This window comes from Chroicocephalus ridibundus, chromosome 1 (genome assembly GCF_963924245.1).
Source record: "Chroicocephalus ridibundus chromosome 1, bChrRid1.1, whole genome shotgun sequence".
Lineage (NCBI taxonomy): Eukaryota > Metazoa > Chordata > Aves > Charadriiformes > Laridae > Chroicocephalus > Chroicocephalus ridibundus.
Window position 1 is genome coordinate 157947582 of NC_086284.1, and position 25557 is coordinate 157973138.

Consider the following 25557-nt stretch of genomic DNA (forward strand, 5'->3'; position numbering starts at 1 on the left):
AGCTGAAATATGGCACTGCTGGGAATCAATTAGTATAAAAACTGCACTATACCCAACTGCGTGCTGATTATCCCACCCCCAGAGGCAAATGTGTTTTGCAGTTTAGGTCATAAGTGAAACAAGCACGTTGAATCTCATTCTAACATGTCACTCTTATAGACTTTCTTGTCCACCTCGGTGCTTTCCTCTAGATGTATGAATTGTGTCCTGATGAGAGCTGGGCAAAACATGTCTGGAAACAGTAGCTTGCTCCCTTTCTCTCCCCTAGAAAATAAGGGAATTGGCTTGCAAATACCAAACCGATTTATTTCAAAGTGTTTCAATTTGTCAGATGGCAACAAGGAGACTCTAATAGCAGAGATTTGTAGGGGTTTTTTTTTGTGTGTGTGGTTGGACTCGATGATCTCAAAGGTCCTTTCCAACCATGAAGATTCTATGATTCTATGACTTATGTGCCACTCCAATGAGGAAGGTGGTATCTCAAATCTACAAATTTGACTTATTGTGCATGAAGGACCAGAGTCTGTCCTCTCTGCTCACTGTAGAGATCTGAGAGATGTCTGACACTTCCCAGGCATACGCTTGCTTTTCTCTAAGAGTCTCTACAACACTGGCTTTGTTTCCACATTTAAATGTTTCACCCGCTAAATTGAAGAATCCACTCTGATTCTGGTTATGAGGTGATCTTAATCAGTTAAGGAAAATAGCAGCCTCTCTGCTGTTGAATTCCTTTGCACGTCCCAAGGATATGGTAATGGTTAATTATCCTGCCAGATTGGAGGTGAGCAGCTTTCAGGGTTTGTTGGATTCGAGAAACAAACCAAGTGAAGAAGCCTTATCAGCTGATGAGCCTCATCAGCTGAGGATGCTGCTGTGTGTAACCAAAGGCTCTGTCTTTTGTGGCCTCTGATCCTCTCCAACTATTTCCAAAACTCGCTTTCTGTCCTTGGTTATCATTATACTTTGGCCAGGAGAAAAGACATCTCACTTCTACTGCAGAGCACCCAGGTCTGTGGCACCTAGGCATAAATGGCAGGCAAGGGACGAAAACTGTGGGAGGTCCTGCCTTCCTTTCCCCTGTGTCCAGTTCTGTCTACCCAAAACTGTGTCCTAATTCACCCTTTCTTACACAGGACATGTTATACACCCTTCTAAAATGTCTTGATAGCCCTGTGGCACAAAAATGTGTAATATAAATCCAAAGGGCAATCTTTAATGTAAGGCTGTAAAATGCAGGCGGGGCCCATCCCACTTTGCCTCTTACTATTTTCCGTATTCCTCTCATGGGCACCTGCACAGCATCAGGGAAAATCGGATACATGTCCCTCCCGAAACAGTCCCATTCCAAATATTTAGTCTTGGGGAAGATGAAGCTCTGCCTCGCCGTGGGGAAACAAATTCAGGCAGCCATGCAGTGCAGGGTGGGGGTAATGCCGGCGTGTTGAATGACCACTGCTTGGTGGTGCCTCCTTGTCCCATCACCTATTAAACGTGCCCAAAGGAAGGGTCCAGCTGCTGCAGCTCCAAAGCCTTGTGCTCTGCCCTGAGCTTGTGTAACACCAGGGAATGCCTCTTCCCCCGACCAGCCAGGTGAGCCTGTGCTTTCATGTACAGCTGTGGCAACTGCTCTGCTGCTGTGGTTGTTAGCATACCACCTTGGTTCTCTACCGGCCAGACCAGAGAAGCTCTTGGGCTGCAAAAAGAATCTAAAACACCGCATCGCTTGTTTTTCTTTTTGCCATAAAGTGACTTGTGCACAGTTGAAGCAAACATCTTTGGTCTGGGTTTCATTTCATTTTGTAGCTACAGGAAGAGTCACAAACTACTCATGTTACATACGGTAAAAGTGAGTAAGTTTTCCTGGTACACGTTTGGGACTATTCTTGTCATGTGCGACTGCAAGCAGAGCAGGAGGTGCCAGAGCCCCCTCTGTCCGCGCCTGACCCTTCCACTTGGAGCAGGGCTGTACGTGGCGCTTCCAAGCGACGTGTTTCGCACCAGGCAGCGAGTTCAATAAGCCTCTGAAATTTGCTAGAAGCGAACGGATCATACGGGGGGCCGGGGTTTGGGTTTTTTCTGTCTCTTTGTGCCCTTGCTGGTAGAATGCGTTTCCCAAGCCTCCATCTGCAGGCCTGTTTATTTTCCTTCCTCTAAACCTTTTCTTTGTAGGGCAAGATGGAGAACAATGGGGAGCAATGGTCTGAAACTGAGCAAAGCGGGGGAAAAACTAGGCTAGACGTCAGTAGCAGTTTCATAACTGATGGAAACGAGTATGGGAGCATTTGCCCCTGGGAAGAGGCTGAATCTTTTTTTCATCAGATTCAAATGAGGCAATGCAAAGGAGGAGGAGGAGGAATCTATTAAAATTAGAGGCGGGGAGAAAAAGGGATTTGCTGGCATGACTTTGGATGGAGGAACTCTCACAATCTGTCCTGCCTATTAACCCAGTACAGATTTAAGACTTGATTATAGGGTATTTCCTATTAGAAAGGCTTCAGCGTATCGTCTTCCTTACTCGTATGCACAAGGTCACCTGATTTATTAGAACCTCAGGCGCTGCCTAAGCTTTGGGGGGGCATGTCTGGAAAGAGCAGACAGCTGTGACAGGGCTGGTGTGAGCATTTAAGCTGAGCATTAGTTGACATTTGCAGTGTAGAAAACAAGAGCTTTGCCAAACCCAGCCTGAATGTTGGCCGTGGCTGGAGACTTGCACCTGGTCAAGTTACAGTGCAAAAATTTGTACAGTGCTACTGTTAAGCAGTTGAGCCCCGATGGCTCTATTTAGGGCTCGTACTTATTAAGTAGGTGGAATAACATGTTGGGTATGGTGGTGACTGTGCTCCTCTCTGGCATTTGAATTTAAACTTGGATTTTGTTCAGGTTTTTGGCCAGGACCTCAGCTGTTGGCAAAGGGGCAAAGTAGGACTGTGATAGCAGTTCTGACAACTGTTGGGAGCAGAGCTCCACCTGACCTTGTGATTGTCCTTAGATCTACACCAGTAGATTTCTAATGTGTTTTCTTCCTCCTCAGATATACCTCCCGCACCTTTATTTCCCTCTCTGGCCTAAATGGGTAATAGAATGGAATGGGAATTACCCTTGGGTAACCTTCAGCAAGTAGAATGCTCCTCTATTGACATAGCATTTATAAATGGATTTATAAAGCTATGTGAATCCCGCCCCAGTGAAGGGGTCTGACTTCTCTAGTGGTGCCCAGTGAGGTCATCCAGGGATGCACTGGCACTAGACCCATTCGGGAGCCTTGCCTGCTTCTCTTGTGAAATGGTCACCCCTGTACCTCTTTGCCCCAGCTCTGAGGAGCGCACCCTGGCCCAATAGAAGTGTCTCCATGAACCATATGCGCTGGCATTTTCCTGTTCCAGTCACTCCATGGATAATAAATAGCAATGGTAATAAATAAAAGCTTATGCTGTAGACTGAAGATTATGTATGACCCATTTTCCAATGGCAGTACACACGTTCTAGTACATGAAGTGTTTTGTGTATAGTTTAGTTTCTTCTCTGTAATCTCACGAAATGAGGCTCTCACTAGTGCTAGCTCCAGGATGGCTCCAGGATGCAAATGCAACACTATGCGATACCCTCCCCATAGAGCAGCTCAAATATAGATGCAATAGTCATACTCTCTCTTTTGTTTCACCGAGGTCCTCTGCTGAGGTGGTGGTGGTGGGGATATGAACATGTTTATAATGCTCTAGGGCTTGAACTAGTTTCGTGTGGAGGCAGCTGGGGTGTACCTATGGAATGCAGCTCATGTATGCAGCTGAAGAATATTCTGGTCAGAGTGAAACAGGCTTCACTGCATGAAGCAGTGAATATATCTCTATCTATATACCAATATACATATGTGCATATATATACGTATCTCAAATCCAATTAGTTCTCCACGCCTAACTTTCTCTCACTTGAGCTATAAAACAAAAATGATACTGCTTCACATCTACTGAAGCAGAACTTCTTGTTTCAAATTCAGTGAAGAATGTGTCATTGACTGAAAATGATTTGGCACAAACTAGTGAGACTGTTTTCAAGAGGAAATCTTCAGTTTTATCAGCTGTTTTGAAGCTTCAATGCTGAGTTAGTCTCCTAAACCAAAACCAGAGATTCGTTAGGTTGAATAGATTTGCTCTTCAGTAGCAATAAGAGACTGACAAGACAAGAGAAAGTAAATGTCACGTTTTTAATGCTGATTTGAACAGTCTCCCGTAAAGTCAAAGCACCAAACGTTGCGTCTCCTCCAGCAAAGTCTAATGGCACTGAGTTAGGAACCCGCTTGAATACACCTTGTTTTCAGTATTCATCGTTGAAGGGATACTCTGGATGGTCACGCCACCTGTGGACAGGTCAGATTGAACAAGTGAGCTTCTCGGGTGAAACAGGATCTCACATCACTGATGCAGTTGTCCTGTGCCTAGCAAACCTTTTCCTTGCAATATATAGGTGGCCTTCATGGAAGGCTCTTCTGCTTATACAGAAGCTGTCTGCTCTGAATACTCTTCCCTGCAGAGTTGTAAAACCCATGCATTTAAGGAGAGGACAATGAAAGACCATTTCTCAGGCCTACAGACTGCATACCTTAAGGACAGATGGGAAAAGCCAACAAGGGTTTGATGTCAGCTACTCTCACTATTTAACTCAGTGGATTTAACTCGGGTTAGTAGAAATGTTGCAGGGGAGAGGGATGGCTTCACTATGTGCATTGTGGAAGGGGAAGACTTCGTTCAGATATCCAGAAAGACCCTCAGAAATAAGGCCTATATTTGAAAAAGAGGTGGAGACACCAGACTGGACTACTTTGGCTGATGCACTTAGATCTGGCATGAACAGGTCTGGGACTGGTATGGTGCTTTCTCCAAATGGCTGCCATATCTAGACTAGTTCTGGCTGTCCTCTAGCTCAGCCTAGATGAAGGTGCTCTGCCAGGTTAATAGCACCGGTGGCAGAAAATTTACAAAGAAACTTTGGAGCGATACAGTTCAGGGGAGAAAGGCATGTTCATGGCTGCATTCTATGAACAGTAGAGATGCTTCAGGCTTCATTTTAAAAATCTGTGTGGTCAGGGAAAATGCATGATCCAGGATCATTATAAAAGGCAAGAAGAAAATTCCCAGGGATAACTGCAGGTGAAAAAATAATGCTGTGTTTGCCCGTTATTGGCAGACTTGAGAGGGAGGTGGTTGCCTTTTGTTGTGGGCTTTCTTGTTTGTTTATTTGAGAAGATGATGCTAAACCACAAGCCCTGGCTTGACAAACACTTTCCATTAGCAAAATCCAAAATTTCTGAAGAGCATTCTCAGGTGCACCATGGCAGCTGGCTGCCTTGCCTTACAGCAGAGCACAACAAATACTGGCATTTATCCCAGCTGTGAATCGTTCCCGTTTGGGAAGGATGCATTTCACAATATTGAAGTTAACTAACTGGAAGGCATCAAACATTTTGAATTGGTTGTGTCAAAACACTTCATTCCAATATTCAGCCAAGCTGAAGTGTTTACACATTAACAGATTGAGCTGGTTCAAAAAAACAAGCCACAACACTTTGGCTTGTTTGGTTTCAGTGTAATTTGACAATGTCAGAGTTGCCAGTGTCATAATCTCTGTTTTCCATCTATGGAGCATGCCTGCTAACCAGATCTCACACATTCAAAGGCCTGAGTCCTTTGAGTGAAAATGACTTACTCATAGGAGTCAGTGCAGCTTGGCACTCATATTTTTACAAAAATCTCCATTTTCTGCTCAGATGCTTAACTTGTTAACTTATTCCACTGATTGCAATATCCTGTTTGTACGGGCTCACTCACACCATCAGAACAACAGCCTTGCACACAGTACCCACGGTAGCCGATAACTGGAAGAGCCAGAGGAAAGCTGTATTTTTCCATTCCTGCTGGCATTTGCATCGCAGCAGTCAAAGGTTTTGCATGAAGTTGACTAAACAAAGTCTCTCTGTATGATGGTTTGACCTTTTTGGATATGTATTGTTGGATGAAATAAGAAATCTCTTTAGGCTGGTAACTCATCTGTTGCAGTGTCAATTCCAGACACTTCAGTGCGAGAGCACGTAGTAGGCAGATAGATGTTTAGCTACTCCTTACATGGCAACACCACTTTTCCGAGAAGGCATTTTTCACAGTTGAGGTCAGACTGCATTTAAGTATTTTCCCCAAACTTGGCACTACTGTGAAAAATAGAGCTGGCAATGCCCATCCTATGCATCCTGTTTTCCTTGTCCTTAGTGGCCTCTTGTGACCAAATTTAGTCTAATAAAGCAAAGCATTAAGTTTATTTAGCTTTTGGATTGGTAGCTTAGAAAGTTCTTCTCCTGTGGTCATTTGCATCCTTTAACTTTGCTTCTGGAAAAGTCTCTTGCATTTGCACCAAGGTTGTTTTGTGTATACACTTACTACAAGTTTAAATGATGTTACAGTTCAACCTCGCTGTGAAAAAACAAATTCAAATACCAAAACACACATAAGAATTTGCTAGGCCACTTGTGAGAAGCGTTCTGGAGCTAAGTGGTGGATGGAAGTCTATTTTAAGTTTTAAGAAACTAAAGCTTCAGAGCTTTAGTTTCTCCAGAACTTCAGAGCTTCAGAACTCCATTATGATGCTTTTAGCTCAGTTCATATTTCCTAGCATATTTATGCAGCACAGTAAGTGGTTTATTTGTTCCTTTGCAACATTCCTCCCCATCTTTTGAGCAATGGTCAACATTTTAGAGTGCTTCTGATGCTGCTATCCTTCTTTTCGTTATTTTTAGTGCTTGAGCACGCTACAGTTTCGCAAGACACAGTTAATCCAAGGTAACAAGAGAAATGCATGGAAATTCATCTCTAGTGTTTGGCTACACATTGAGTGCCCTGAAAATGGGAAAACATAAAGTTTGGCCATAAGCTATAGATGCTTTTGGCCTGAAGAAAAAACAAACAGCCTCATTCTCTGGAAGAGGAAATGTTGGGTCAGTCTGAGACTTATGGGGTAGTACACCCTTCAGGTGAAGCAAAACAAAATTGAGTGTTAAGATTTAGATCACAAGCAGCAAGAGATCAAACCTTGTTAGTTCTCAGAAGAGATAATTAGGAAGTGGTCTAACAGTCAAAAAAGCCAGCATGGTTTTCTGCTTTCCATATAAGAAGGAACAACTCAACTGATGGCAGGAGAGGGAGATTGCTGAAGAAGACAGTATCAGAGGAAAGGCCAAAACAAAGCTTCTGACCACTTGTGGTCACTAAGATGTATCATCTTTTATGAGGAAGTTGTGCAGGCAAATTTTGATGTTCTGACCCAAGTATTAAGTGAGAAGGAGCGAGCTCTCCCTAAATTAGCCCTGTAGTTTCATGTAGGAGTGTTCTTAATGCTTAGCCTTCTATGTGGTGATTGAGGACAGGTTGCCTCTGGAAACACCAGGTTTACAATCCATAAGCCATTGTACTCAAGCAGCAAAATGGCTTGCTGAGTACTGGAAGTGAAGGTGGGAAGGAGGGGAAAGACAAGAAAGTGCTCCTATTTGAATTTCAGCTTTGATATCCACACTGCTAGACAGGGGCAATGCTGCACCTTTTAAGTGGCTGAGACTGTCATTACAACATATGGCATAAGGTTGTTAATACAAAAATAATTATTAAAAGGAAGTTGTTGTTTGTTGTTTGTTTTTTTTTTTTTTAAATCCTCTGAAAAGACGGGAAAATTCTGTGAAGATCTAAGATTCTTCCTGCACTTACATTAACAGTTCCACATAACGAACGTTTTTGTTCAGGGCTTCAATTTCTTTCATCTCTTTCTCAGTGAGGGAGAAGTCAAAGATCTAATGGAAGGAGATGTTAAGAGTAAGTTAGCATTTCTTGTCATAATTAATATTCATATGTTCCAGATCTCAGAATTACAATCCCCTCTCCTCCCCCCTGCCTTCCCCACAAATTCATACTCACTTGAATTTATGGGAAAGTCTTAAGGGCATGAATAAGTCAGTCACTTTTGCCTACACTCTTTGGCAAGAAGAGAAAGGCAGTCTGGCAAGTACTGGGACACCAGCTTTGAAAGCAATACATTGGCAGGGGAAGAAGGGAGCAGTGTGGGAACCAAGTGCTGCAAGGGACACGGGAACAAATGCTTCATCTTTTTTGGGTGTGGTGGTCAAGCCAGGTGCTTTCTGGTTGGTGTGGTTATGAGCATTTCTGGCACAACTGTATGCAGCAACCCTTCCCTAACAAAGATGCCCCATACCTGAAGACTGGGCAGAACAAATCAGTCATTCCCGAACACCTACAGCCAGCACCCTTGGGCTGCTGACCTCCTGAATTACTTCATCTCGCTTGTGCTGCTCACTGCAGCAACTGCTGCTCTGCAATACGCTACCAGCTGGAATTTTAGGTACTCCAGAGGGTTAAAAGACACCACAATTTCCTCTACTTTGCTCTTTTATTGACATATCATGGTACCTTTAAGTGATGGTGACAAAAAGCATCAAATGTGGAAAAGCTTGACAACGGCCAAGCCTAATGTCAACAGAAAGAAATGGGAAAATTGCCTTCTATGGGGGCTAAGCCAATGTAAGTGGATTCATCCATGCACCACTGGAGTACAAATTTACCTGGAAATTCTCTCTGATGCGTTGTGGATTGAAGCTTTTGGGGATCACCACTACCCCTCGCTGGATGCTGAAACGCAAAGCAACCTGTGCAGCTGTCTTGTTGTACTTTTTGCCAATGGCATTCAGCACAGGATCCTTCAGCAAAGGAGGGGAGGACACATTTACCCTGAAGAAAATTGGGGACAAAAAAACCAAAAAAACCCTCTTTAGTGTCGAAACACAGAGGCATTGACTTGTTTGTGGACAGAGTACTGCATCTTTTTGACGTGTACTGTGAAAGGTGGGAGAAAAGCTTTGGCATTTAGGTTGGCGGCCTCTCAAAGGCAACTTCCTAGTGATGTCCTAATGTTGACTTAGTTTCTACTGCCTCACCGTTCCCAATTACAGACACTTGCTTTCTGTTAGAGGAGACCTAAGGCGACCTCCTATGCAGACACCCGGCATTTTTTGATGACAGCATGCAGCTGGAGTGTTGCAAGTTTACATTTACAACAGTAATATTTAGACACTGAAGCTCAAAACTGCTTTGAGAAATGAGGACAAAGGTATTTTGCACAGAGACCCACCAGTGGAGAACTATTATTCTTTTCCTGGATATTGTCCTTCTATTAGAAAATAACATGGGGACTTACCATGTTTCATCCCTTGAGGTTCCCAAGGGGCTGTATCCCACAATAACAATGTCGTGCTGTCTGCAAAATTCTAAGAGTTTGGGTTGAGTGAAATAGGGATGGCATTCGACCTACAAGAGTAATGTAGAAAGAATGATTAGTCAACAGGACCAGATACAAAAGCAGATGGTGTCCCAATATTTGTGAGAGCTACAGACCGGGTGATGCTTTCAGGAAAGGATACCTGTAAGTTAAGGAATAGGGAGACTCAATCTGTGGTTACTGTTCTAATTGTACATTGCTGGATGACGGGTTTATTTTCTGGGGGGAGACAGTAGATCAATCAACATCTAATTTTGCTGCAGGGAATTTTTGTTGGCCCCTAGCAGAAAGGTGGCAATAAGTGGCAGGGGCGGGGGGATGGAGGTGAGGGAAGCTCACTAGAGAAGTAGGCTGAGAAGACAACCCATCTCATGTGCGTCAGATCTTTGTTTCTCTACCTCTTACATTCAGGGTGACTAATTTGTTGTTTTTAGGGGAAGTGTTGGCATAAGCTGTCCCAGATGGAAAGGTGGGGGGGAGATATGCAAAAGGTGAGACATGTCCATGACGGTTATGACCTTGTTACAAGCTCTGCCCTCCCACATTGCCAATACTGTGCATGATTCCCTTACAGGCAGGGATTTTCTGGCTGCGTTCTCAGTCTCTAGGAAAGGGATGCCTACAAGGTGACAGAGCAACCACTGTTTGCAGGTAGTTCGTAGTTAGCTGGCACATCTATGCTTGCTGGCGAGCTGCCCTAAGCTGGGCTTAATCTTTTGCTTGGTTTTTCTTGACTCCAGGGAGCAGCAGCAGTGCTCCGTGCAGTCTTAGGTGCATGTCAGAAACAGCAATTGCCTTTTGCACCCGTTGGGCATGTTAATACCAGTGAAAGGTGCTGGAATTTCCTCTTCACAGGCTGCCTTTCCCTGCAGCCAAAGACAGTAATGAAGGCTATGGCCAGCCTCCCTGCCCTGCCCCATGTCAATGCCAGCCCCCCAGGACATGTGCTGAGGGTGGGAAGTTGGTCCTACTCCGTCTCTGGCCTCTCATCCGATTCTGCTAATGTGGATATTTATTTTGTGCCAGATGAGTCAGAAGATCTTCACAGTGATTTCTAGGAAATGCAGTGGGCTGCCAAATGCCAGAGTTAAAGGTATTGAGCATTCAGATGGGTCACTGCTGCTTATCACCTTCTGTGAGCCCCACTACTGTAATTTACCTTGGACATGCCTATCAACTTCATGGGCTTGTTCAGCTCAAGTCAGTCACTTAATGGGGCCTTCTCTTTGATTTAGGTTTTCCTCTAACTCTTACTGATGTCTTATAGGAAAGGCACAAGAGAGCAGGTACAGAAAATTTAGGAGTTACTTCTAACGGCTTTTAAACTTGGGAAGCTTAGGGTGACTCAGGATCCCTGATGCTTAGGGTTGGTGTGGTTTGGCGTCAGCTGAGATGGACATGGCTTCCCTGAGGACTGGTTAGCGCCGAATGGTTTGCCTTGGGAATTTTTTGGACTTGAAGTAAGGTACATGGCAGAGACTTAAGATCTGCATTGACTCAGTGTTCAACATTTTTACAGAGCTTTGGCACAAAGGCACCGGTTTTATAGTCCTGGAGCAGGAACTGAGGAGAGTGATCATTCCAGCACCTTCAAATATTTATCTTTGGCCTAGATAGGATAAGTAATATTTTCAAGCTAGAAATGGAAGCGTGACAGTATGGAGGGCAGCATCTGTGGCAAAGCCTATGTCACCTTTTTGCACATGGTGGCTTAGGCCACGTGTTGCCTCTGCGTTCCCTACAGGGTAGTGGCCCCATGGCAGGCACTGCCCTTGGCTTGCAGTCCTACCTGGTTGCTGACAGGTTTGTACTTCAGTCCTGGCTTGTTCAGGATCATCTCCAGCTGCCTGCGGTTGAAATTGGATACTCCAATAGACTTTGCCAAGCCTGCATCTTTACATGCTTCCATAGCCTGCAAAGAAAACAAAGACCAGTGGAGTCCCACATGCTGGCTTGATTCCTCGGAGCATGCGTTTTACAGATAGGTGGAAGATAGTCCGTTCTCGAGACTGCAGATAATCCTTTGCTGCAGCAGAACTAACAGCTCTATTAGCATGAGGGCTGGTGCCACCCTGCTATTCTAAACTCTGTTCCCATGTAGACCCACTTTCCAGACCAAATCCTAATGTTTTATACCTCCTGTGAGGGTAGCGTTTGTCTGGAGAGCAGAAAGATTAATCTGAGATATAGATACTTAAATGCCAGACATCTGCTTTCAAAGAGTTTTCCTTACTTTATGCTGCATTAGCACTGCCTCAAAGCTGGAGAAGGCAGAGTCAACAAAGCAGATTGCATTCCTGATAAGTCAATTTATTCCTTTTGATTGTACAACAGTTTTTCTTATGAAGTCTCTATCCAGTGAAATTCCCTAAATATCTGGCAAGGCACATCACAAAACCAGCACAGAAAACTTCAGTAGAGTATAAAGTTGAAAAAAAAAAAAAGGGGGGGTGGGTGGGTGGGGTGGGGAGAAGACAGGAATTCTAGATATTCTCCACTTCAGACAAATCCTAATAGCTGAGAAAGTCTTATGCGTACTGGATATGAATACACACCCTGGTCTTCATTAGCTTCATCTGCTGGGTAGTTAAGGGGAAAGAGGGTCCTTTCCTACGGTCTTCCCCTTTTCTCCCAGAAACTCTCCACAAAAATGATTCAGTGACTGTTTGAGGCAGAGCAGACCCCACCGTGGAGCTGGATGCCCCTTCGCCGGTTTTGTTATTCCTTTCTGTCTCACAGGAGCTGAAAGCAGGGAGGTAAGAGGCACCGTGTATTTGATGACCTCTAGTTGGCCTCATATGCTTTGTATCACTCAGTGACAAGTCAGCAAATACAGTCATCCGGAGCCATTTTTGCCTGATAGCCCCATGCTGAGAGTGAAATGGTCTGGATTGAGTTTAGCCAGTTTTATTTAGATTGATGCTATTATTTGCAGGCACTCACCACCACCTATTTTTTCTCATGGCTTCTTAGCTGAAGAGGGTGACCTGCTACAACATATCCTTTACAACAAGCACCAGCTTGAAGTCAAAAAAGATAACGGTGTTCGGACAGCTGTTGCTTTCAACATTGGAGCAACTAGCCTGCGAAAGAGAGGAATGAACTGCATCGGCCAAAGACAAAGGTAACATAAACAGCGAACATGGAAGTCCCCGTTCCCTGCCGTGACCCAGCCTGGATGTCTCAGCTGCCGGGGAAAGCCCAAGCCCGCCCCAGGCTCTCTGCACGCTGAACTTTCACTCAGAATTTCACCTATTCTCCATCTTTATCTGCTGCGCTTCAAGTAGAGCTAAATTGGGACACAACTATCCAGCTCTGGATGGTGTAAGTTGAAGTGGAGCGTGTAGTAGCCCACATTATCTCTCTTGGTATGAACTGGGCTGAATTAGCAATGCTTTTGCAGCAGACCTGGTGCAGAAGGAGAGCTGACCAGCTTTGGCCGTCAATTAAAGTGTGGCCAAGGCTTTGAAAGGCAGGAATGTGAGGAGATTGCTGATCTCACTTTCTGCTTCACCTGACATCCCGCAGCTAAGTGGCAGTAGGCTTAAGGAGACATTTGGCTGTAGGACTAGGGTGCACCACAAACAAATTTAGGATGTAATCTTTCAGGCAAATACTACTTCCCTCTAAGTTTTCTTAGCAGAAAAACCTTGCATTCTCAGCTGATAATTAAATTTAGAAGTGAGTGAACTTGTTTTGGGGTTTTTGTGGTGGTGTTTTTTGTGATGCCTTTTATTTTTTATGATGAGCTTTAGGGCAAATTCTGTTTGTGTGTGTGTTTTGCGGTGTTTTGTTTTTGCTTTTTTTATTCTTGAAGATTGAAAGCTGCTTTTTTTTTTTTTTTTGAGGAGGATTCAGTCACTTGTTAGGGCTGCAACATTCTCCTGCTGTAAAGACCTGATAAAGAGGTGAGATTGGTAAAAACCTGCAGACATCTCAACTAGAAAATGTAGAGTATACTCTCGGAAGGAATGTGGATGTCAGATATTTCAACAGTGTTTTATTTTGTTATAAAAATAATTAAGTGATGGCAAGAAGCAACATCCTTAGGGACAGAAGTAAAATTTATCCATGGAGCTAGTAGAATTTTGATCCATTTGCCCTGTCAATATGCCTCAGCTTTGCTTATGAGGGTCACAAGTAAAACTGAGAATGAGGATCTGTGTTTTTAAAGCATATGTGGATGGATGTTGTGTTTGCTTACCTCCCAAGTGGCACATAAGTCTGTCTCATGGTAGATAAATTTTCCATTTTCATCTTTTGGGTAGATTGCATCTCCAGGCTGAAAAGTAAAACCACACTTTTGTGCTTTGAAGAAAAAATTTCACTCCTCAGAGCAAAAATTTTTCCACAGACTCTTCTACTAACAAACAAAAAAAGAAAATTCAAAGGCTTTCTAAAACACCCTAAGTTCAACAGGTCATTCATGCTGGGCTTACCACATCCTCCACTGCTAGATCATCCTTGGATACACTTCTCAGCTGTCACATGAGTGTACACTCAGGAGTTCCTGGATAGCCTTGTTTTTCAATAAACTTTTGACCTTTATGTTATGCATCCTTAGGGCTAGTCTACTTCCAAAGGGCTGGGTTAGAGTACCAACCTGTATTCTCTTCCACTTCTTCCCTCCTTTCTTCCCAGCCCTTCCCCTGATCCTGCTTGTGTCCTAGGCACCTGGGAAGAGTACCAGCTCAGTCCAGCTCCCAACAGTTGAAGGCACCATTTCCAAGAACTACTTAGTAGTAAAAAGCTAGATGTGTAACTATAGCACAGGCCATGAGCATCCTAAGTGTGTTATCCACCTTTCTTTGGGTACTAGGAACTCTTTCTTCCCATCTCTCTATCCCATAAACAAGACTTCAGAGATCAGTTATGAGCTGATATCTCATGAGCACAGCTTTCTCTTATTTGCTGGTCATTTCACTGTTGTTGCAGGCAATGAATTAACACCTCTCTCCCTTTTGTCTGATTGCAATTTCACTTTTTTTTTCATAAAAAAACCTTCAGTGATGTTTGACATTTGATCTGACTGCAAACTGCTACATTTCAAAGGCCTGGGTACAAGATGTTGACATGGTAACTTCTTGGGAACATGCAGCTGTGACTAATATGATCAGTAACTGGCGCCTCCCAATTCAGTCAAGAAGTTCAAATTCAAGGCATTTCATGGGAAAAGTGAACCTAAGGAAAACACAGCCTCAGATTTCAGAGGCCAAAGTCTAAATTACAGGCATAAGCATGTCTCCTCAAAATGTGCTGGTTTTCCTCAATGAATTCCACAAAGACAATTTGTTGCCTTTGTTGCTGTGTCTTACTGAAAAAATAGTCTTGACTACAAGGAGGTAGGTGGCCGTTGGGTACACTTTTCTATTAGAAGGCAAACTGTTTGCCATCATAACTTGAGGAAGAGAAGCCCTATTTACAAAACCACCCCATGGTACTTTGGAACAAAACATTTATCCCCATGGTATCCCAGCAGACTCTCCAAGGACTGCAAGCTCAACACATAGCAGTTGGATGACTTTGAGTTTAGGGGATGAGTCTGAATTCCAGACCTTTTTATTCTATTCCACTTCTAATTCATTAACTTCCGTTCAACATTACTTTTTTTTTTTAATAATAGTCAACAGGCAGCAATTACATGAGCTAATTTGTCATTTTCCTCTACTTCTATCACTTGTGTTCTAAAAAGCAAACAAAGTCAGGATGAATAGTGCTTGAAGATGAATTTAACTTGACTGAGATAAGTGGTGCCAGCTATTGTGGATTTTCACACTCCAGGGAACTGCCTCCAGGGAACTGCACAAGATGTTGAAGTACAGTTGTCTCTGCTCAATAGTCTCCAGGCAATGCTTTCTCTGCCAAGCTACCTTCTTAAGCAAGGGAGTTCCTGAATGGAAAAACTGTCTGCAGATGGGTAAAGAGGGATAAAGTGCTGAGAGAAAAACAATGTTTTGATGGTGATTATTGGGTCTTTGAGAAGGCCTTTCAGATGTTGATCACATTCCTCAGCTTTGGGTTCTCGTGGGCTACACCGCACCAGTCATTCCCACAAATGCTGTTGTCAGTTGTCTTCTCTTGCAGTTCTCTTGGAGATAGCCACGTACCTTACACTGAAAGTAAGGTGGCTTCCTACCATGCTGCCGTACAAGCACTGAAATAAGTGGGACAATACCGTACAGTCACTGACGCTATGCAGGGATCGCATCGTATCATGTCATGTTCAAAGTCTGGAGGCGTTCCAAAAGCTACCAGACAACTTACTTGCGTATTTAAAACACAGCAGTCGGTAACCACTGAAAGGAAAAGCCCTGCTCCCGTTATAATAATTTCCTCACCAACACAGATGCAGGAACACAGGTCTGCTCACCCCATCGCTTTCACAAAATGGTCTTTGACAAGCGGGCTTTCACAAGAGAGCAATTTTAACAACTTGTGAATGCCTATTGTATAAACAGAAGGCAATAGGAAGTCAGATAGTGAGGCCATTGGTCTGTTTTGATTTATTCTCTTAAACTGACAAGAAGATACTTGGATGAGATTTGTTCAGCGTAAAGCTAAAACACCTGCTTTCCTGCTGGATCACAGAATAATTTAGTTGGGATGGATTTGGAAATCATTTAGTGCACAGGTACTTGTTTACTGATGGATCGGTTGTCTGAGCAGAGTCCCCTAGCAAACCTGCCAGCAGGTACCAGCTCCCAGGCAGTGGGCATGTGGTGGCCTGGAGGAGACCTGTTCCTGCTGGTTATCTGCCTTGCTAGGGTAGAGGGGCTGAGCACCACTGCTGGGCTAAAGAACAAAAGTCCTGAAAGGGGAATCTGTGTGAAGGAAAAATACAGGGAGGTGCAGGCTAATGTTGGTAGGTCAGTGGAAAATGTCACCCCAAAATGTCAGCCATTCTTGATCCACCCAAACGTGGTAGGGCTTTCCTCCTCTGAGTGGTGGCGCCTGAAAACAGATTCCTCTTGCTCTACCTAACAGCCCCTATGAGAGCTTGCACTGCTGGGCTCCGCTGGGGCATGTTTCTTACTGGTTTCAGAGTGGGACCATAACCTTTGTCTCAAGTTCTTCACTGATTTCCAAGCAGAGACTAGTTTTTCTAGAAGGCTTTTGGGCAGAACAGGAAAGCACCAATGTTTGCAGACTAGGGCAGAGTAGGAGTTTGTTAGCATCACATCTGCACACTCCTCACCAAAGGCAAGCATCGCATGTGGGATGGGTGCATTTGTGAGAGGGAGCAGAGAAAGGAAACCTGTCACCATCACAAAAAGGGAAGGGGGAGTTTCTCTTTGTATTTGGCACAGAAAAATGTATATTTTTCAGGCAGAAAGCTACTTCTTTTTTTTTTTCCCTCTCAAGGGGGACATGAATGAATCTGCAGGACTGCTACTCCTTTCACAACTCAGATTGTTGATACAGGCCTCAGGGAGTCAGATGTACATTACTTTAAAGCCAGCTGTCTATATCTTTATATTATGAGACAATGACCTTCACTATGTGGGAGAATGAACTACTAGAGAATACAAACACAAGCAAAGGGAAACAGGAAATTGCAAGTGGTGGGAAATTTTTAAAAATGTACCCAAAAGGATTCCATACGTGGGACTGTATAAATAAAGTTTTAATATCTGAGTCCAGTTCATCCTATACAGGTCTTAATGGCATATGGCTTCCCTGGGAAAAAAGGAACTGTAAGTGTAAGGTGATTGCTTCATTGGTAAATTGCTTCTTACCTGATGCTTCTGGCAGTTGGGCGTCCATACTAAAATATAATTTTAATAATCAGAGAACTACTTTCCTTGCAAAAAAGGGCCAGTTTAGAGCTTAAGCATCCCACAGAAACAATTACCCAGCTACCTGCCTGACCCTATTCTCTCTAAGAAAAAGCATTTAACTGGTTCAAAACCACTTAAATACATTTTGAATCTCATTCTTCCAATTTCTCTATTACTTAATTTGCCTTTATATCATGTATTTGCGGAGGAAAACTGGAAAGCAAGGTACAAATGGCTGTGAAACCAGAAAGTTTTGGGAGCTGCAAGAACACATTGCAAGGGAGGCATACAATGTGAGCTTTTGCATTCAAAGGTTTTGGCTACGAGTTGCCCAGAGACAACAGTATGAAGGAATATCAGGCTTTAACTTTTGAGAGTGAGAGGTGTACAAACCGTGTTCGGGACCAACTGTGATCTAGCAAAGCTGTGAGAGAGGAGCACTGGAGTTAAGGAGATTAAGATCATAACCACAATTTGCCCAGTGGCTTCAATAGTCCTGAGTCTATTTGGTTTTTGGAAGAGAGTAAGGAAATCAATGAACTTGGTCACTTTTTCCACTTTTCCTCTCCCCCTCCAAACTCTAGCCCTAGCCCTTCATTGCTTTGTGTAACTACTTTCCTCCAGTGACTCCCTGCTCATGGCGCACAGAGGATTAAGACACATGTACTGCTTCAGCTGCAGTAATTCTTCGGTTTAGGAAGTGTTCAATCCCAGTTAGGAGACTTGTCCTTCCAATGGAGAAACCCCATACTACAGCTGTCGGGGACTGTTCTCACATCACTGATAAGGCTCTCTTTGTGGGGGTAGTGCACAGAAATATATGCATACAGTATATATCAAAGATTATCTTGCCAAAATGCTATTTTCAACATGGACTGGAAGCTGTAAGGAAGATGCTAGATGAAGACTTTGGTTCGAGCCAACCATGCACTTTTTTGGGGCAATTTTTGCTTTTACCTTGAAAGCCATTGGCAGCTCAATAATGTAAAGGTCAATGTAGTCCAGCTGCAGGATCTTCAGGGTTTTCTCCAGTGTGGGACGTACCAACTCAGGGGGGTGGCAGGTATTCCACAGCTGGGGAGACAAGCACAGGATCTTTTTTGCGTGCCAGGAGGAAAAGTGACCATCCTCCAACTGGCACCACACACACGCACTCTCTTGCCTTTTTGATAGAGCCTGTTATGCACAGCGCAAAGACATTGTGGTCTACATCACTGCAAGACAAAGGTGAGCGGCCTTATCCTGTCCTCTGCCAGAGGCAAATATAGAGGTTAATGCAGGAATCCTCGCCCGGGACTGTCCCAGTGCTAACCCAATAAAGCCATTACATATTTGTTTATTACAAGACAGGTTCTTCTGAGTTGAGTATATTGCAAACTCTTGCTCAATGAACTTAGGCAAATTCTTTTTGTTTTCCGAGCTTTCCAAGCATATGCTTTCACTGGAAAACTGTTCCCACAAGAAGTCTGTGGTCAGTTTTATGCTTGAAGGCAGAAGCTCAGATCATGTGAGTTAGCTATAGAACAGCCAAGCACCCGGCACTAAGAGAGCCTCTTGGTTTTCTCCTGTGGTCATGGAGCCTGACTGCTTGCCTGATCTAGGGAAGTTTTAATTTACACCCAGTCCTCACTGAAAGATGTATTATTATTTAGTTGCTGTAACACAGGTGTGACTAGTTAAAGCACAGCCTTTCCCACTGCTTCCCTGCGAGGTTATGCCCTGAGGTTGCCATGGAGTGTGCTTAGTTGATTAACTTTCAGTACTATCTCTAACTGAACTCTGCTGATGCAAGTCTCTTGCAAGAATAAAACCATAGCATGGTAATTAGTAACCAAGAGCTCTTAGTAAACTGATTGCTGCAGTTAAAAAACCCAACAGAATTAACACACAATAGAAGGTTTTAAGTGCCATCTGTTTGCACACAATAAGCTGGGCTATTTTGTCTTCTTTTTTCAACGCACAGAACCGACATATGGAGTCATGTGGAGCTTTTTGGCACCTTTATTGGCTGGAAAAACCTGCTGATTGTTGGTATTATCTAGCCAGTTCTGCCACCAAAGCTGGCAGTCACTGTATGCCAAGGTGTAGAATGAATTTGTTCTTGAGACACAAAACACTTGAATTGCCATTTTCAGGAGAAGATAATGATTATAGGTGTCAAAGGACATAGCCTGGGTAAGTTTTAAAGTATTTTAGATGTTTGGGTTTTTTAACTCAGATTATAGTTATTTCCTGGGAAAACCATCTGCTCAATTCTGCCAGCAGAGGCAATGATGCGTTATCTTGAAGTTCAGTTGTACTGAGGGCAGTGCGTCTGACCCTGCCCTAAGCTGGCTAACCAAAGAGGGGGTTGGCACCTGGAAATTCATACTACACCTTCCCCGGTTGTATGTTGTGAGGCGTGAAGAGTTCAAGATCGCTAGACAGCGGTCACACAGGCTGAGGTGTACTGCAGTAAAGGGACTAAGGTCCTGCTCTCAGAGTTTCAAACTGTTCCACTGGATTTCCTGAAAGCCTTTGGTATGGGTGTTTTTTTAAGCACTTCACATGTAAAATGAGATGCTGTTTTGGACTTGAATATAGGTACGGAAATGAGTCTGTATACTGTTCATGTTTAATTTGTTTTGTTACTGTGTTTTAGAAATTTAGTAACCTGAGGTATGTTGATAGCTTAGAAGCAGTTTTTCCAAGCGCCCTTTCTAGCCCAGCTCTGTTGAGCTCAGTACTTGCCAGTGAATATACTTCCCTTTAAAATACTGCAGAGGTTCTAAAGAAACAGCCTTCAGAAATAGCAAACATTTGTACTATGTTAATACATAGATGCCATGGAAACTTAAGCGTTTCATAACTGTTTTCATGACTTGTACAAGTTATTGTATTATCTACCTAAGTAGAACCCATGTAGATGTTTGAGCAGTCAAAGCTGCCAGCTGGCTTTGGCATTTCAGGACACCACATTTCCTGGAAATGTTACTTCTAGTTTAATGAAAGAAATATCCTGGGATGAAAGAGGAGACCAAAAAGGTCTTGCTATATAAGCCAAGTGAGATGTTGGCAGTTGATATAAAACCTCTAAAATTTCTGGATGCTGAGCTGCTCTGCCTGATCAGCCAGCCAGCAGCAAGAGCCAAGTGCAAGTGCTGATGATTTCAGCTGGCAGATGCAGCCCGATTGCACCAAGTCACTATTCCAGTAACACTGCCACTCAGCAGGGCTCTTCTTGTTAGTCCGTCCTGACGGACCAGCCTTCAATTTGCATCATCTTTGCTTAAGGAAAGATCTGTGTGAGGGGCCTGTGTCTGAAGGGTCTTGGGAATTTCTGGCACTTCTGATGTCAGTAAGGCTGAAAATAAAACTGACTTTTGTTGTGCAGACTACTTTCAAGAACGGTCTATGGTATCTACCGTGTTTCCCAGAAGATGCAACAGTTTATAACAGTCAGTTACCAATCAGTGGCTGATGTATCTACCAGTGGCGTGATATTTGTCTGTAGTTCATAAGATACAAAAGTTCAAAAGGTACACAAAGCCGAAGATACATAAGCTCATAAGACAGGGGACATCCAGTCCCACTCCTCCTGGGAAGTTCAGAGCTGCTGTGAAAAAAGTTCAGTGAAACCTATGAAAATCCTGGATCATGATGGATTGAATTGGTTGCAGATTATTTTCCACTTCTGCTTTTGAACTCCTTAAAGACCACAGAGATGCTCTAATGAACCCTTAAACATCTGAAGTTTTGTCGAGCACAAACAGGACACAACAGAAAGATAAATCTACTTGTGTCCCCATCTCACTGTCACGAGGCGGGCTGGAACCTCAGGTATTGACTACCATGGTACCGCGAGTTGCAGCCCTAAGACTTGCAGGATTTGCAGTGTAGGGAACAACTGCACTTACAATCAAGGAACTGAGTGAAGTTTCACAGGTGGCTCAATGTTTAAGTACTGATCATCAACAAGGAAAATCATCTACTGATTATATCAGACACCTGAATATAGAAAAGCTTAATAAATAAAGTAAGTTTGGAATCCTGGTAAAATTTTATCAAGAGATGCACTTTCACAGACTCTAAAGGTTTATATGGGAAAATAAAGTGCAGGGGAAGCAGTTGGAAAAGTTGAAGACTCAAAATTGTTAGGCCATCTGGTTCTAACCTTTTGGCACAACTTTGTGTTTTTGATCTGAAATATTACTGGTAATTTGCAGTAATGAAACTTTAAAGCTGCTGAAACAAAATATTTTGACTGATCCAAATCAACATATTGGACATATGAGAGACTGAGAGACTACCCTGATAAAGGTGGAAAATTTGAGGACGTGAATCTTTTCTCAGGATGGCAAGGTTGTTACCAGTAGAACCGAGCAGGGAACTTGGAAAAGAGTTGCATACTTTACAGATTGGAAATTGCTGTACTTGGAAATTGGTCTTTAGCTGCTGAAAGTCCACTTGGTCTGCAAACTACCCAATCCAAAGCTTAGTTTCCCAGATCATAGAGCTTAACTAAATTGCTCACAGTAGAACAGGCTTTTTATCCCATGGGATCTTTCAGTCTAGGAACCATGATATTTATTTCCAAGGCCATTGAGTAACTTTTGAGGATTACGTCTTATTTGGGAAAGGAGAAAGGGAAAATATGAGGCTGATACATCCAAAGAAGCACTGCAGGAAGGGGAACTTGAGGCCATAAACTCCATTAGAAACTGGACAGCCACCATGAACTTTCTGGGGCCACCCGATCTTTATTCTGCAATGTGTTCCCTCTCTTATACATAGGATCTCTTTACTGTAGTTGTTAACAACTTTTGTCAGACACTTCTTTCGACCAGGGATTTCATTCTCCTAGAAGAGAATCAGCTCTTACAGCTAAGATTTTAAAGTATTCACTTGCTCATGCATTACTCCGGCCTCATTGCTTTAGAGCAGAAGCATGATCACATCTTCTCTCCAAGTGAGTTGATTCATCATCCTAGAACGTTTTAATGACAGGTGATACAGTAACTAAGGGTGTAGCTTGATGAGTAATTTTCTGGCAGTAGTACCGATGTAGGCACTTGCTGTTTCTCCTGTACGCAGACACTTGCATGCACGTGCTTGCTTCCACCCCTTTTGTTGTGCAATCTCACGGCAAACCTGTACGGGGAATTGTTCTAACAGAAAATAACTCATTTGCAGGATCATTGTCCAGGTCGGGCTCAGTGTGTGACTATACAAACGTGCATGCCAGCACGACACGTGGGACAGCAGTAACAGCTTAGGCAGCACCGCTGAGCGTAGCAACGGTCTAAACTTGCAGGTGCTTACAACAATAGGCAGAATGGATGTTGCATGGTTCCCATTGCTAACAGAGCTTTAAACTGAGAACAACAGTGATTCCTGTGCTTAACAGCAAATCTAGTGCTCATAAAGCTATGCGGCATTATGGTAATGCTAGGAAAGAAAAGCAGAGGATGTTGGTTCTGGAAGCATGCCAGATGTTGACCGCCGGCATTCTTAAGAAAGCCCATTCACAGAAATCCTGGATTTAGTGTAAGAAATAAAAACAACAACAACAACACAAACAAACAAAAAACAAAAAAACAAACAAACCCAAAAATGAGTGCAGCTTCTCACCTTGCCACAGTAAAAAATGTCTTCTCGCTTGATCTTTCCTTCAGCAATCTTCTCTCTGATGGCTTGCCCCACTTCATGCTCATTGTAGTAGACAAAGGCACCATCAATATGGCGGTAACCAGTATCAATGGCAATCTTCACCGACTCCAAACAGGAACCTTTGGGAGTCTAACGGGAAAAGAAAAAGAATAAACATGGTTTCAGCCTTCTGCTCACCTCTCCTGCAATGCTACATAGTCCCTGCGATATGTACAAGGTTCATGCTGGAGTTTATCCAGTCTAACCATCCTGTACCTCCACAGGCACCTGTATTTCAACTTCTGAATAAAAATGTGCTGTGCACTTTTCTTCAAAAATGTCTCAAATGTGGAATTAGACTGGAAAAAGGAGCAAAGCAAAACATTCTCTATGTGTCCAGGAAAGAGAGAGTGCTAGAGTCCTCAGAAAGTAGAACTGAATGTATTTGATATGAAAATTATTTCAGAATTTCTTACCTAGAGAACAAGGGCTTTCTTACAACAGCCATTTGGTAAAATCCCTTACTCAAAGGGAAGAGGGCTTTTTGGTTCAGCAACCACCTGACAGATCAGAAGCTGTTTGAATATCTTATGGCCCAGCAGAGCAGGAATTTGGATTTCAGTTCTTTCTCCTCAAATCAGCTTACCATTGGTGGTATCACAATCTGAAGGGTGATAGCTCAGGACTGTCTACTGGTATTCCCAGTTCTGGACAGTTGCTTTTCCATGTGGCTGAGAACTAGTAGGTGCTTTAGTGTACATTTTTTTAATACATATATATATATAGATATATATATTTATATTACTGCTTCAGTTTAAGATGAGACCAAGAAACCTCTTAATAAGTCCAAGTGGCACTTTTGTACTGTGTGCCACTCTTCTGTTTACTTGTCTTTGCTGAAATTCAGAGTAAGCTTGTTTTTTCAGAATGGTCATATTTTCCATTAGCCAATGCGTCAAGCAAAATACCCATAGGCCAAGCCGAGTGAAAAAGCATAAGATTGGTCACTGAAATCTTTTGACTGGTCACTGAAATGGTACTGAAAACATCTTATTGTCACCACACTGTGTATAATGAGAGGGCAGGTCTAAGTGGTGGTGATCAAGGGCTCTCAGTGGCACGTGGCAACACTGTTCTCCCACCCTTTTCATAGGCATTGCTCTGCTGCGACAGGGACATCTGTTTCATTCAAAGGAAAACTGAAATAGGGTGAGTCAACCTGGGCTGCTGGGCTGCTGTCTACCAGCAGCAAATGCCAAGAGGTGAACATTGCTACCTCCAAGTGAAGGGCCAAGATTGCGCTGCTTCTCCTATGAAGAAAACGGATGCCAGAGACATCTGGAAATGAGACAGGATGTGACGAGCAGATTTCAAATTTGTTGGTTTTGCTGATGCCAAAGGAAGGCAAGAAGCAGGACTGGCAATAGGTGCTGTTGGGAAGGATCACTTTTCACCACAGCAATCGGTCTCCCTCCTCTCCCTCCAAGCTGCCCTTTGACAGCAGCCACTGGCTTGGCTGTCTGGGAATTTGCCATAAAATAAGAAGCTGCACTTCCATCACCTGATGAACTAGATGGTGTGAAACCCATAGCTATCACAGGACTAAGGACATTGTTCTGCCCCTCCACAGGTCATGGAAGGAAGATCTGTGAAGGACTGCTGAAGACACATGGGGGTCAACCTCTCTGTCTTCCAGTTCCAGAGTTGTAGGTTGGTGGCAAGTTGTCCTGGGGTAATGGGACCATGTCCCAGCCTGCTTACTCTGCTCTTCAGCATCCCACCCAGGCTGGCTGCTGTCGGACATGACTGGGCCGACTTCTGTTCAGATTCAGGGGGGAACTTTCTGCTCCAGGGTGCAGTTCCTAAAGGTTACTTAAAATGCAAAGCCGATTATGCTTGCCCTTTTTTGTTACAGACTTGAGCGAGGGGCTAGAGGCAAAATGGTACAATTTGGCACGCTAAGGTATTTACGGCAGTGACGACGCAATCTTGTCTGCTTAATTGAGAAACACAACGAAACACTTGTTTCAATGCTTTGCTGCTTTTGCTGTGGGAGCCTCCCAAAGGCACGCTCGGCCCCTGCCATGGGCCCTTTCCTAGTCGTTAGTAGGATGTAATGAAGACCACGGCAACTAAAAGCCTTTCAGGAGCGGCCAATGGCTAGCTTTCACTCGGGGCATGTCGGGCGGCGTTACAGAAGCACGAGGCACGGAGCAGTGACAACCTCCAACATGTTTGCTGCTTTGTCCCTGCCTGAACCTGCAAGGAAGGATTTGAGGAAGGCAGCAGGCAAAAAGCTCTGACACGAGCACTACAAGCCTGCAGTTACTGATGACGGTAACCCCAGACCTCAGTCTCGGCAAGGAGCTGCACGAGGCTGCAGCCGCAGCTGCAAAGCTCAGGCTGACTAGTACAGAGCGACAGGGCTCAGCCTAAAGGTCTTGGGAGCCCAAACCCAGGTGATGACTAGTTATCCAAGAGAGAAATATGTTTTAAAAAGCGTAATCGGGGTTTTCTCTGTGAAACGTGATTTTTCAACCAGTGTGACTTTTAGATCGCTTCAGCCTGTTTGACTTCTACCATTCAAGTGTATGAAAGCAGAACATTTAGAGTACAGTGACGCATTACCTTAATACAGATTAAAAAAAAAAAACAAAAGGGTTGGTTTGGTTTTTTTTATTAACCTTTTTCCTTTTGTTGAAGAACCTGAAAATGGGGTGTGGGCCTGATCCTAAAATTTCCTCTCTCTTCTCTTTGCAATCTTGAGAGATTGCATGCACACGGCTCCCAGTCGTTTCCTGAAGCTGCAAACTAAATGCCACAAAGC

General features: G+C 43.6%; 1 protein-coding gene across 1 annotated transcript in view; it reads right to left on the reverse strand.

Moving 5' to 3' along the window:
• Nucleotides 1-4187: 4187 nt before the first annotated feature.
• AKR1D1 (aldo-keto reductase family 1 member D1) overlaps nt 4188-25557 on the reverse strand; it is a 35466-nt gene continuing 14096 nt past the window's right edge. The window contains exons 2-9 of the mRNA XM_063323329.1: nt 22713-22880; nt 18060-18176; nt 13529-13606; nt 11114-11236; nt 9244-9353; nt 8612-8777; nt 7743-7825; nt 4188-4354 (exon numbers count right to left, since the gene is read on the reverse strand). Coding sequence (XP_063179399.1) covers nt 4312-4354; nt 7743-7825; nt 8612-8777; nt 9244-9353; nt 11114-11236; nt 13529-13606; nt 18060-18176; nt 22713-22880 — 888 coding nt within the window. The 3' untranslated portion in view covers nt 4188-4311. The remainder of the gene's footprint in view (nt 4355-7742; nt 7826-8611; nt 8778-9243; nt 9354-11113; nt 11237-13528; nt 13607-18059; nt 18177-22712; nt 22881-25557) is intronic.